At 48.6% G+C, this 13,166-nt stretch overlaps 1 protein-coding gene across 17 annotated transcripts in view; it reads left to right on the top strand.

Moving 5' to 3' along the window:
* Nucleotides 1-7,041: 7,041 nt before the first annotated feature.
* Nucleotides 7,042-13,166, top strand: part of Camk2g (calcium/calmodulin dependent protein kinase II gamma) — a 57,761-nt gene continuing 51,636 nt past the window's right edge. For 7 of the 17 annotated variants that reach the window (XM_075949051.1, XM_075949054.1, XM_075949049.1 and 4 more), the window contains exons 1-2: nucleotides 7,045-7,239; nucleotides 8,549-8,643. In XM_075949051.1, coding sequence (XP_075805166.1) covers nucleotides 7,175-7,239; nucleotides 8,549-8,643 — 160 coding nt within the window. In that variant the 5' untranslated portion in view covers nucleotides 7,045-7,174. Of the gene's footprint in view, nucleotides 7,240-8,548; nucleotides 8,644-13,166 lie in introns of all 17 variants that reach the window. The other 10 variants (XM_075949056.1, XM_075949058.1, XM_075949061.1 and 7 more) reach the window with 3 other exon arrangements.

The raw sequence follows: 13,166 nt of genomic DNA, 5'->3' as shown, positions 1-13,166 counted from the left end.
CCACCAGGGGGCTGCACACGCCCTTCTTCCTGGCAGTGCCGGCTAGTGCTGGCAATGGTTGGCTGTTCACCACCTTTCTTTCACTGCTAATGAAGTTCTATTATTTCTCCACTGTGCTCCACCTTTTCATGCAAATATCTTATCTTCATTCCACCCCCATCATTCATTCATCAAAATACTCAATGAGTGCCTACTCAATGCAGGTACCGAAGATGCTGCGCTTGTAGTGGGAAAGATTAGACATGTCTTGCCGTCAATGAACACCTAGTCTAGAAGAGAATGACAGAGGGGACAAGAAACAGAGGACCTTGGGGAGGGGAAGAACATGTGCAAGCTACCCTCTCGTTCTCTCAGCTTAGCAAACGGAAGGGGATTCTTTCTTATTTCTTCCTGGGGATGAATGCAGGGCTTTGCACTGAGCAAGTGCTCTCCTGGCTTCAGGAATGCGGTGTCTCACATCAATGTCCTTACGACTCACCAAATCTCTGAGCTCAACTCTTCAACCAGGTGCCTCAGACTCTACTCCACACTTCCTCACATCTACACTTCAGGTCCTGCCCGAAGTAACCTCAGTCTCCCGCTCAAAGATCTCAGTACCTGCTGGGCATAGGGGTGCATGCCTTGAGTTCGAGGCCAGTCTGGTCTACAGAGCAAGTGCCAGGACAGTCGGGGCTGCACAGAGAAACCCTGTCTCAAAACAAACAAAACAAAACACCAAAACTCAGTCCCCTTTACCCAAATCTCCTGGAACTCAACCCCTTATCTCAAATACAGCAGCTTTTCCTTAAAGAAATTCTACAGTCATTGGTTTCATTTATGTTTCTTAGCCCCTTGTCAGTTGTTAGTAGAGGAATGGAGAAATCCTCTCACCCAAAACAGTGACTTGGTTGGGAGCACTTCTTCCTGTGTGATGCCTGCTGAGCCCACTGGCTTTTCTTGTGTGGCCTCCAGGAACAAGGACATCCCTTACTCCAAAGTTTGGGATGTTTAAATGTTTTGATTTTCACTTATGCTTCCCTATCTGCAGTCTCACACCGTGTTTGTAGTTTCAAATGTTTCAGCACTGGTAAGTCTTTCAATGTCCCTTGAAGAGCTTTGATGCATGATCCTATTGCTTCTTTTTCTCTGAAACACTCTAGACTTTTACAGAATAGGAAGGGCTCAGGGAAGCGACCAATCCAGCAGACTTTAAACTTCTTTTTGGCCAAGGAATACACACATGGACTTGAGAGATGGCTCAACTGCCAACAGCACCTGTTGTGGGAAGCTGTGAGTTCGTTCCTGGCTGCCCAGACCATGAAATAATCATTCAGAAACTCTATTATTTGCAATATTGTTTGACCGATAGCTTAAGTATACTTTTAGCTAGCTCTTATATTCTAAAGTAACCCAATTCCATTAAACTGTATATCACCACATGGCTGTGGCTTGCCAGCAAGGTTCTGGTGCCTCTGTCTACTGCAGATGGCTACATGGCTTCTCACTGACTCTGCTTTTCTTTCTCCCATCATTCTTGGTGGTGGCAGGGACCTTGAAACTCCATAGAGTTCTGGCAATAAATATGGCTACCACCAGTACTTCTACCATTAAGCTAGACTCTCAGAAAGCTAAGGAATGGAGTGGATCCAGCTGTCAAAGCCACAGCTTTAATCCTAGCCATATTGCTTAGCAAATTAAAGACTCATGTGGTCAGAAAAAGAGATATAAAGTAAAGAAAAATTCAGAAGAAAAAAACCTCTAAATGGTTTACAGTGTGTTTAAAAATATATGTCGGCTAGGGAGAGAAAAGAAAAAGATTAAAATCCTTAAAAAGAAAGAAAGAAAGAAAGAAAGAAAGAAAGAAAGAAAGAAAGAAAGAAAGAAAGAGTAGTTCGGTGTTATGGCACACACCTATAATCCCAGCACTTGGGAGGCAGAGGTGGATGAATCTCTGTGAGTTCAAGGACAGCCTGGTCTAGAGTGAGTTCCAGGACAGCCAAAGATACACAGAAAAACCCTATCTCATAAACCAAAAATTAAAAATAAAATAAAAGAAATAGGGTTTAAAATAAAGCCATGTCAAGATGGAAAATACACAGAGAATCTGGATACTGTATGTTATTGTGTTGTCTTTGAATTGCCTGATGGCTGAGGAAGGAGCAACAACTGCTAAAAGACATTTGCTTATAAATGCTGCTAGAAAAAAAAATAAGTGCTGCTAGATTAATCTAACATATATGGCATTGGTATATACATTTGAAAATGCCTTGACTTCTAAATTTAAGTCAAAATATATGTTACATGGGAGAAGAGGTTTTGCTTTTTTTTCCCACAGGAAATGAGAGGCTGTGGATTCATTATGGGTTAAGAAAAATCAGGTTTGATCAAGGAAGACCTCCCGAAAAATCTCTGTTGGTCCAGATGATTCAACATTTCAGAGCAGCTCTGTTGGAATTCCCTCTGAGTTCTACATCCTGAATAGCCTCAAGGCTGCTGACTGAGATGATCAAGCCTCACAGAATATTCCAGTCAGGACTTGACCATATTCTAAATTTTCTTTAGGTCCCCATAAGATTATGAGTGCTGCCAATCAGCAGGAAGTAGCCTAGAAAACTACACCCACATTCCCAAAAAATGGATTATGGATGTCTGTCTTTGTTTAGAGTGTTGGTTACAAGTTGTGATGGATAATGGTCAGGAAAAAAGCTAAACAAAGGAGATTAGATTCAGAGTTCTTGTTTTGAAAAGAAAAAAAGGGGAAGTGCTGTGGGACAATGGTCTTGTACCCTGTAAAGTTTTGTCATTTGTATTGGTTTAATGAAACTCTTATTGGCCAGTAGCAAGGCCAGACACATAGGCAAGGCAACTAGAATAGGAGGATTCTGGGAAGAGGAAAGCCTCAGTCTGCATTTGTCACCCAGACAAAGAGGAAGCAAGATAAGAATGCCTCACTGATAAAAGGTACCAAGCCATGCACATGGCTAATATAGACAAGAATTATGGGTTAATATAAGATATAAGAGTTAATAAGAAGCTTGGGCTGGTGAGATGGCTCAGAGGTTAAGAGCACTGGCTACTCTTCCAGAGGTCAATTCCCCGGCAACCACATGGTGACTCTCAGCCATCTGTAATGATATCTGGTGCCCTCTTCTGGCCTGCAGGCATACACACAGACAGAACACTGTATACACAATAAATAAATAAATCTTTAAAAAAAGAGAATTAATAAGAAGCCTGAGCTAATAGGCCAACCAGCTTATAATTAATGTAAGCCTCTGTGTATTTCTTTGGTACTGAACAGCTGTGAAAACCTCTGTCAACAAGCATTGACTGTTTTTCCAGAGGACTGGGGATGAACTCAGGGCTATGCATACACTGGGAGGCAGAGGCAGGAGGATCTTCCAGTTCGAGGCCAATTTATTCTGGTCTACAGAAGGAGCTCTAGGAGAGCCAGAACTACACAGAGAAACCTTGTCTCAAAAAACAAAAATAAAGCAACAATAATAAAATAGATTACATACTACAGATGTATTTATATACATATATGCATTTATTTATAAATATGTGTGTATGTTGTATGTTAATAACTGGAACATGACCCTGTAATCCCTAGGATTTAGGGTAGTATGGACTGAATTAATTCTCCTAGAATTGATTTTAAATCATCTCCCAACAAATGAGAAACTATCCACTGGGTTGTTGTTGTTGTTGCTTTGTTTTGGATTTTTGGTTTTTTGAGACAGGATTTCTCTGTGTAACAGCCCTAGCTGCCCTAGAACTAGCACTGTAGACCAGGCTGGCCTCGAACTCACAGATATCTCTCTGCCTCTACCTTTAGAGTGCTGGGATTAAAGGCATGTGCTTCCACCACCCAGTTATTCTTTTGTTATTAATAGGATCTTTAATAGCATCTTTTGCTTCCCCCCTACTTTTTGAGGCAGTGTCTCACTGTATGCATAGAACTCACTAGGTAGACTAGCTGCCATCCTGGGATTACAGGATTACAGGTTTGTGACGCCACACCTGGCTTTCCTTTCAATTAAACACCTCACTTCCAGCTGCTCTGTTTTCCCTAGATTGAAAGAGTAAGTATTTTCACACGCCTTAAAATCACATTTCAAAATTAGGGAGGGAAGTATCTGTCATTGGGGGAGGGGGCAATATATAATTTCCCATGGCTTCAAGAAGAAAGATCAGAACAAGGGAGGGGTACCACCCAGTGGGGTTCGTCTGGTGATTATCAAGTCATCAATTTCCTGTGTTATTCACATTCTGGGAGCTCTAAGCACTGTCTGAGTGTTGGTGCTGCCCAGGGGACTGGCTACAATCAGAACAGCACAGCCTATGGACCCCATGAGGTTGCCATAGATACCGATGCGCAGGGAGCTATGAGCTCGTTATTATTTGTGTGTGTCGTCCCTCTAATTGCTGTGAGGGTAGCTGCAGGTTGTGTGGGTGCTACAGCAGTGGGGATCGAGAAGGGTTTGTGACGGCGTGCTTGTGCAGGCACACAGAAGGGTCTATGGGCTCCAGACTGCCACCGTGAACACAGTCGAGTCTGCTCCTTTGGGAGAAACAGGGAAGGAGGGGAGAAAGAAGCAAGGGAAAGCTGTGAAGGGAAAGAACCAGAAAGGGTGCCTCTAACTGTATCACTTACAAATTTCCACTTTATTCGGATGCTTCACTAAAAGGCAGTGACAAGCACATAGTAGGTAGCTGATGAACATTTGTTGAAAAGTAGGTAGCTTTATTCACACAATAATATGAGTCATTTCCAAGGCTTCACCCTTGATTTTTTCCCATGTCATTTCACCCAGAGATGCACAGTGCTTTCTAATGTTATCCTGAAGCATCCAGGGTAGACCCCTCACCGGGGGTGGGATGACAAACCACTCACAGAAGGCACATAGGAGCTGTCAGTTTATAGTTCTGCTTTTACCTTTTCCCCTGGGGTGTCCCTAAGGGATCCCGTCTTATACCTAGTTTGTGCTTATTGTGACCCTGTCCATCTCCTCAGTCCACCTTCCATGAATGAATCTGCAGTGTCAAGTATCAGTGTCTGGAGGTCAGGAACCAAGTTGCCTTGAACATTCAGGAAGGACACATTGATGAAAAACTGATATGTAGCCTCCATTTCTGGAGCACACAGCAGCTGCTTCTGCCTCACGGGCAGATGCTAGAAACTGAAGACTTCCTGGCATCCCCGGTTTTACAACCTCCTTGCCCTACCAACCCTTGCTGGTACTTGGGACCTGCTGCTTTGAGGTAGGAAGTGATCTTGTCCCCTACACTTAACTTCCTGTTGCCATGTGGAGGGGTGGAGTACATTGCTCTGTCACCTCAGCCTTTCCCGGGTTCTTCTCACGCTTTCTTCTTGGATCTCACCCCCTCCTATTCTCCAGTCACCCCTTTCTGGGAAGTCTGTTTTGCTCCCTGAGCTCTGGAGTAAGGAAAGAAGGGAAAGCTTCCCCGAATACTTTGCTCTTCCCACCCTCCAGGGGGAAGCTTGGGAGGCCAAGATACCTCTCAGCTGCCTCCCCTGGCAGCACCAGCCTGCTGACGGTGGAGACTGCATTCCCAGTGGGCATCCTGCTGTAATCAGGTCCGAGAGGCAGCAGTTGGCTGAACTCCATTCAGCCCAGTTGGAAATGGCACCCGACTTGGGGTACAGCTGCCCGGGGCACCTCGGGAACTTGCCCAGCCTGTTTCTCCTCCAAAGACAGTCACTTGACTGTGACCCATGAACTTGCAAGGCTGGAGACAAAAGGAGAGGGTGGTAGCTCCTGCCGTTCCATAAACACAGACGAGGTCATCTGGAGCTGAATATTTCTGAGTAGTTCTGTTGGAGAGCAGTTTAGTGGGAAGACAGATATTAAATAATAGCTGCCAACATTGTTTTAATTAGGTGTTGAGGATCATTCTAAGTACTATATGTGATTTAACCCAGTAAATATTCACAGCCCTAGGAAGTATACTGTATTTTATTCCCAGTTCTCAAATAAGGTGGCTGAGACTCAAGAAGATTGCATGAGCTGCCTAAGGTCAACGAGTTGTCCAGAAATCAAACTACGTCGTATGATCCAAGAGATCTCGATAACGTGTGCTAGCACTCTTACCTGAGGATGTATCATTACAAAATGCGATAAAGTGCCGTAAAAGTACAGGATGCCCACAAGAAAATGAGTATGCTTTCATCTTCCCTTGCTTTTAGCCACCAATACACAAAGCTTTTAATATATATATTTTCTCACTTTTGTCTTTCATTACTGACCTAGGAGAGAATATTTATCTCTAAGACTGGAATGTAAGAAAGCATCATGCCAGCAAGACAGCTCTGCGAATAAAGGCTATTGCGCTAAGCCTCACAACCTGAGTTACAGCCCCGGTGGTGAAGAGAACCAACTCCCCAAATTGTCCTCTGACCTCCACACGTGCGTTGTGACACTCACTGTGCCACGCGCATACACAGATGAAATAAATAAAAAGAAAGAAAAGCAAGCAAACCTATCTTGCCCCCTGGCCTGTTTTCCCTGATAAAACCGCGGCTGAAGGGTTTTTGTTTTGTTTTTTCTAATGATGCCCTTGATTTTTGCACCAGACTAGAATGTCGGCACCCTGAGGGAAGGCTGCTAGCAGCTGGCTCTGCACAATCTGGTGGCATCTTCCGAGAGTACAGTCTCGCACAAGATCTTTGACCTTGGCACTTTTTTTGGTTCAGGCAGCAGGCTTGGCACCCACGTGTGGGGCCTCTTCCCAGACCTCAGTGGTCCAGACCCTACAGCACTCAAAAAAACACTTTCTCACACTCGTTCCTGAGCTCTTGCAGGGTCGTCCCGGGAGGAGCCCACAGGTCGCCAACCTTTCAGTTCGGTCGGTCCGAGTAGGTGGACAGCAGATGAGACCCTGCGTTCCCAGCGCCCTGGCGCAGGGGCCCCAGCTCGGGCGGCTCCCGGGGCGGGGCGGGGCCGGCGGCGGAAGGCCCCTCCCCGGGGGCGGGGCGGGGGCCAGCGGGGCTGGGGGCGGGGCCGGCGGGCGGGCGCGGGGGTGTCCCTCCCTCCCTCGCTCTCTCCGGTAAAGTCTCGCGGTGCTGCCGGGCTCAGCCCCGTCTCCTCCTCTTGCTCCCTCGGCCGGGCGGCGGTGACTGTGCACCGACGTCGGCGCGGGCTGCACCGTGTCCGCCCGCCCGCCCGCCAGTATGGCCACCACCGCCACCTGCACCCGCTTCACCGACGACTACCAGCTTTTCGAGGAGCTCGGCAAGTACGGCCCACCCGCCTCACGCGGCGACTCCCCACCCTAGCCCAGGAGCCTGGGCGCTATGCGGCTTCTCGCCCCGCCCCCCCTGGCCCTGCACCGGCCGCTGCAGCTCTCCCTCCACCCGCCCCACCCCCAGCTTTTCCCGCGTGCTGCTTCGGGGCTCCTTGGCCCTGGGTTCCCTGTCCCGCAGCACCCTCCGCACCCTGCAGCAGCCCCGGGTTGCTGCACCCGGTGCTGTCGCGGGAACCGCAGCCCCGGGACTGCTTCAGGGCTCCTTTCAGCCCCGCCCCTCCCGCACCCTTCAGACGTTCCTCTCCCTGGACCCTGCTTGCCCACCACCCCCTCCGCACCCGGCTGCCGAGCCTACTCTGTACCCGGTCCCCAGGTCCCACGCGCCCGGTTCTCAGGACCCTCCCCAGCTCTGCAGCTTCAACCCTGCTGCGGTGCTCGGGTGTGGGGAGATGTTTAGTGCCGGGCCCCGCCCCCCCCCCCCCCCCCCCCCCCGCTAGTGCAGCTTCCAGGATCCCAGCCTTGCTGCTGGGCAGTGCTGCGGCACCCCCGGCCCCTCCCCCCATCCCTGCAGTGGTCCCGGGAGCCGTGCGCCGCATCCGCAACATCCCCCTCCCCTCCGCACTGAACTGGCCGCCACCGCAGCCCGGGTCCCCGCCACCCCCACCCGCTGTGCAGAGACTGGCCACTGCAGCCCCCCGCTCTGCCCGCCCCCCTAGGTATTTCCAGAGCCCAAGATCACAGCCCATTTGGCGGGTCACGTAGAGGAAAATAGCATGAGGAAGGGGAGTTACTGCAGTCAGACTTAGAACTGTTCCTCTATTTCCCTGCTGTCCGCTACAAGGTTTAAGCCAGTTTACCGGGTCTTGAGCCTCACTTTGTCCCAGGCTTAAGGAAAATTTCTCAGGAAATCATACCTTCTGTTTAATCTCCCTTTCCCCTATTCTCAGTTATTTCTGCTGAGAGAAAGAACAAGGTCTCCCTGGTCCCTCGCTCTCCTGGTCGCCTTGCAAGGCTATCAGTGAGATGCAGCAGGTGTGTATCTGAAGCATCGCCCACCAGCTCCTGGTGGACAGTCTGAGGTTGAGGCTGTTGCTTTGCCCAGCAATTAGGTGACGTGGTGGGAATCAGGTGGTACTCCACCCACATCTGTTCAGTTCCATGGGGTGGCCTCATCATTCTTATGTCAGCTGGTGGTTGTCAGTACAAGTACGATGTGGGAGCATCGCTATCCTCATCTGAAGCATGTTGGTGGTCCTTTGGTTGGCTCCATGTCCCAGTCCTTTCCCCTTTCTCCCTCCAGGGGTGCCTTTTCAGTGGTCCGAAGGTGTGTGAAGAAAACATCTACGCAGGAATATGCAGCAAAAATCATCAATACCAAGAAGTTGTCAGCCCGAGGTGAGTGTTCCCTGTCTGACCCTGGCTTTGAGGATCTGACTTCTGCAGATGCCCTAGGAGTTGGGGGAGTATGTGTTTCAGCACTTGGAGATTAGTTGGAATTTCAAAGTGGGTGGATTTTGAAGCCAGACAAGAAGGTGTGAGGGGATTGGATGTGCTCAGGGAGAAAAAAAAAGAGTAAAGTAAGTGATGTGGATGCCTGGAATGGTCCCCAAAGGGTTGAGGAAGTTCAAGTTCTCGGTGGAGAATTCATGGCAAGTGGCATGGAATGAAAAGCTCTTAATTTAGGGTACTTAGAGCCCCTCTCTTTAGAGCAGGCTTGTCCTAGCCTTGTGCCCTGGTGGTGACTTGGGATGGGATGCGGTAAATGAGCAGTTCTGATCAATCTAGCCTCCCCTGCCCACCAGGCGGCAGAACAGACTCCCAAGGGAAGGGAATCTGTAAACATCAGGAGGCTGCTACTGGTGAGGGCTTCTGGGGAACAGATCCTGCCAGATGAACTTGATTGCTTTTTTTGATCAAATTACAAAGTTGGTGGGGAAGCAGCAGATGTCGCCTGCCCTGAACAGAGGGTGATGGTGCCTCTGGTCTAGAACTCCCAGTGGTCCTGTCTGAGGAGAGCTGCGGTGCCTCCGTGTGTGCGGAGGTTCCACTGCATACCCAGGACTGGGAAGCCAGGGCCTGTCTTTAACACTTCTAATGCACAGCCATGAACTGGTGTTGGGTGCTCGCCAAGCTTACCTCATCTGATAGGTGTAGACCCAAGTGTGAGGTGACTGGTTAATACGGAGTTCAGGTCCTGGAGAGCTTCAGGGCCCAGCACAGGGACAAAGGTTATACTACTCAAAGAAAGGAATTAGGGCTGGGCAGTAGGATGCCCGTAAACATTGGGAGCCAGGACAGATGCCTGGGGAAGATGTGGTCTTTGGCCAATAATGACGTGTACATCTAGGGCAAGATAATAGATGTCCCAAGCACCCAGAAGTTCCGAGATTCCACAGAGATGACAGTGGGCTTCTGTTGTGTTGGCGGTTGTTCTGGGACCTGTTCCACTGGGCTGTGTCTGCCTCCTGGCCTGGGTGTCTCTTGCTATTCCTATTACCAAGGCTTGTTTTGTTGTCTCCCACCCGGCTCCGTTTCCTGTCTCTTACTTTCATGTACATTGGCTGTAAAGCTGACTTGTTTATTTTCTTTCCATCGGGTACCTTGAGTCCAAGGCAATGGTTGTCATAGAGATATGTGGGTGGTCCGATGCCCTCCTCCTGTGGGATGGGGGGACAACAGTAGTTGGGTTCTTTGGCAGACCTGCTCTGACTAAGAATGGAAGGTGCAGGCAGGAGTGAGTTGACGATGGGTATCTCCCTGTGCCCACACAGCCTAGCCCTGCCATATCAGAAATGGGGCTGTGTCTGGTGTCTCCCGTTGATGGTGCAGAACTTTGCACCGGGAGTGAGGAGGGGTAGGAAGTTGAGAGCTGGAAATGAGTGATCTGAACATAGCTGGTTATAGTGACTGTGGGACTACCAACCTTGGGCTTTCATTTCCTGCCGCTTTCATACCCCCTCAAACTTCCTAAACTGTGGCATGGTGCCCTTTCCTTCCGCATAGCCTTTCTGCCTTATCTTGACTTTCTAAGGTGGCATTTGGTGTTCTTCTTTCCCTGCCTGAACTGGATGAGATTTAATTTCTCTGCTTTTCTTTGCTGCTTGAGAATTCTTGAATAAGATCATGTGTATCAGGCAACAACTCCCCCACTCGAGAGATGGCTATGCCAAGACTGAGGCTTTGGCTTATGTACCAGGTTAACTTTGGGACAGAGGCTGTGGCGGCTGGTGGATGTGTTCAGAGGTGCCATTGCTATTTGGAGGTGGGAGAGTGGGAGGGTGTGCTCTCAGAGATGGTATCCTGTTGTGTGGGTGTTGCCGTAGGGGTTGGGTCAAGGTCCACACTGGGCTGGTAGCTTTGGGGTTCAGGAGTGAAAACCATGGCTTCCTTGCGGCCTCTCAGTTTACGCTGTATATTTTATAAAGGTGCTATAGCTGGGGCTGGGTTTCACTCGCTGCTGTCTGTCTGTCTAGGGCTCCGCAGGTGTTGGGTTTCTGTGTTTGGGAATGTCATTGCCCCACTAGGGTCGTCTATGTGGGGGTCTGCAGAGGCTTCTCTGTCCGTCCACCCTCCCCTCCCCGGGATTCCTTGGTGATTTTCTTTGCTACAAACTGAAAGAGAAGAAAGGGTAAAGGGCTGCTTTTCCTTGTTTTCCATAATAATGTGGCCCAACAGGCCTTAGAGTGACAGCTTGGTCCTCTGGGGGACAGGTCTGGATAGGAAGCTTTCTTGTGGGCTTTACCTTCTTGTTATTGAAGCCAACATTGGTTGATGAGTTACCAGGTAGGATGCTCATCCAGGTATGTGTTGAGCATTGTTTTTTATCTGCATGCCTGTCCACATAGGCACTGAAGGTCATGTAACACCTTTTTTTTTTTTTTTTTTTTTTTGCTTCAATGCAGTAATAGGTAGGGAGTTGGGACTCTTACAGGAACCCATGGTTCTAAGCTTAGCTCTACTAGGCTGAAGGAGGCATTTAAAATAGTCTTGAATTCAGGATCTAGTGGGCCAGGTGATGGCAATGATAAATCGTTATTTTAAGATTTAAGAGCACCCCCCCCCAAGAGCCTGAGCCCTTATGTCTTTTTTTATTTTTAAATCTTCATATTCCCTTCTTATCTTTATTCATATGCATACAGATTTTCACCTCGTGGAGCATAACATTTTATATCCTGCTCTCTTTGCTTATATCCAGAGCAGTTTCTCCATATTGCTACAGTTGAAGGGCAAATGGTTCTTTCTGATTTCTGTGTAGTTTAGGATTTATCCTTGGAGCATCGTAAGAAACCTGTCTTTGGCTGGGTGGTGGTGGCGCACACCTTTAATCCCAGCACTCGGGAGGCAGAGGCACGTACATCTCTGTGAGTTCGAGGCCAGCCTGGTCTACAGAGCGAGTTCCAGGACAGGCTCCAAAGCTACAGAGAAACCCTGTCTCGAAAAACAACAACAAAAACTGTCTTTGGATTATTTATCCGGATTCCAGGCCTGTTGACTGGAATTAATACTGGGTAATGCCCTTGGTCTTACGAGGGATGCTCCCAGAGCAGTGTTACAAAATCTGTTACCGCATTCACTGTAGTTATTTATCTGTCTGTCTGACGTAGGCTTCGTATGAAGAAATTTTCTGTTGAAACTGTGGATAAGAAAAGCCTTCCTCTTCGTGAGGACCTGGGAGATGAGGGGAAACACCTTTTCTTTTTCTTTGCTTTTATGTAGTTAGGTCCTAGCACAGAACCTGATATACACTAAACATAGACATATAAAATGAATTAAGAGAGTCAGGTTGCTGGAGCCGTTGGACCCTGGTGCTGGCTTGGGTCCCCCCTTTTTGACCCAGGGAGCCAGGCTGCTCTAGGGGAAACAGATGAGGATAAAGACTTATGCTTGGGGCATAAAGCAGTATAGCTTCTGTTTGTCATTATGACCTTAGGACCACTTCTGAGTGGTGACCTTCTATTTCAGTGCCAGGGTAGCTCACCTTGAGTACTGGTTCAGACAGCAGCTTCCTAGCCTCTGTCCACAGAAATGCTGAGACTGGGGGTATTGCCTCAGAATCTGCATTTTTAACACATGCTTCAGGTCATCCATGAGCTGAAATCAGTAGAAGGCTGGAAAGATGGCTCAGTGGTTAAGAGCACTCTCTGCTCTTCCAGAGGTCCCTGTTTCAGTTCCTAGCACCCACATGGCAGCTCAGCCTGTCTGTAACTCCACTTCCAGGGGATCCAACACACTTACATACATACAAAACACGAATGCACATAAAATTTTTTTAAAAAAGGGAAATAAATCAGTAGATGATGGTTGTGGAATAAAGGCATAAGCCTTTATTCCCAGTACCCTGGAGACTGAGGCCAGTATGATTGCCACAAGTTCAAGGCCAGCCTCTGATACTTAGTAAGACTCTGTCTCAAAACAAAGAAGACAAAATCACAAACAGCAGCAGCAGCAACAGTCATCCTTGCTGTCTCCTGGGATTCACCAGGCACACCTTAGCCCAGCCAGCTGCTGTCTCAGGTGGTCTCTGCCGTCATATGGCTGTCTGTGTGCACGGGCTGATCTGTGACTAAGGGTCTCATTCTGTATCTCCAGTTTGGGGTGTCACTTTGTGTCTGAGGCTATGGCAGGCTGGGTGGCTGATGTTGTGGTATGTTGGCCACCAGAAGGGTAAAGGCTGTCCCTTTCTGGGTCCAGCTGGCCCTGGGGACTGAAATGGGATCCCCTTGAATGGTTCCAGCTTAAAGTCCCCACCCCTTTGGTGTTGGCCTGAGTAGCCCCCATGACATTTGTGTCCCCGTGGTGTCTCCAAATAAGACTTTTCCTGTTAAGGATCTGGGGAAGGGAGGGAAAGAGGATAGGATGGCGCAGCAGTGGGAAAGCAGCGGGCGAACTCTGGGAGACAGAGATTTAAAGAAATCAGA

Source organism: Microtus pennsylvanicus, chromosome 15, assembly GCF_037038515.1.
Source record: "Microtus pennsylvanicus isolate mMicPen1 chromosome 15, mMicPen1.hap1, whole genome shotgun sequence".
In the NCBI taxonomy this organism is placed as follows: Eukaryota; Metazoa; Chordata; class Mammalia; order Rodentia; family Cricetidae; genus Microtus; species Microtus pennsylvanicus.
Note: the sequence above shows the minus strand (reverse complement) of the source record. Positions and strands in the feature narration are given on the sequence as shown.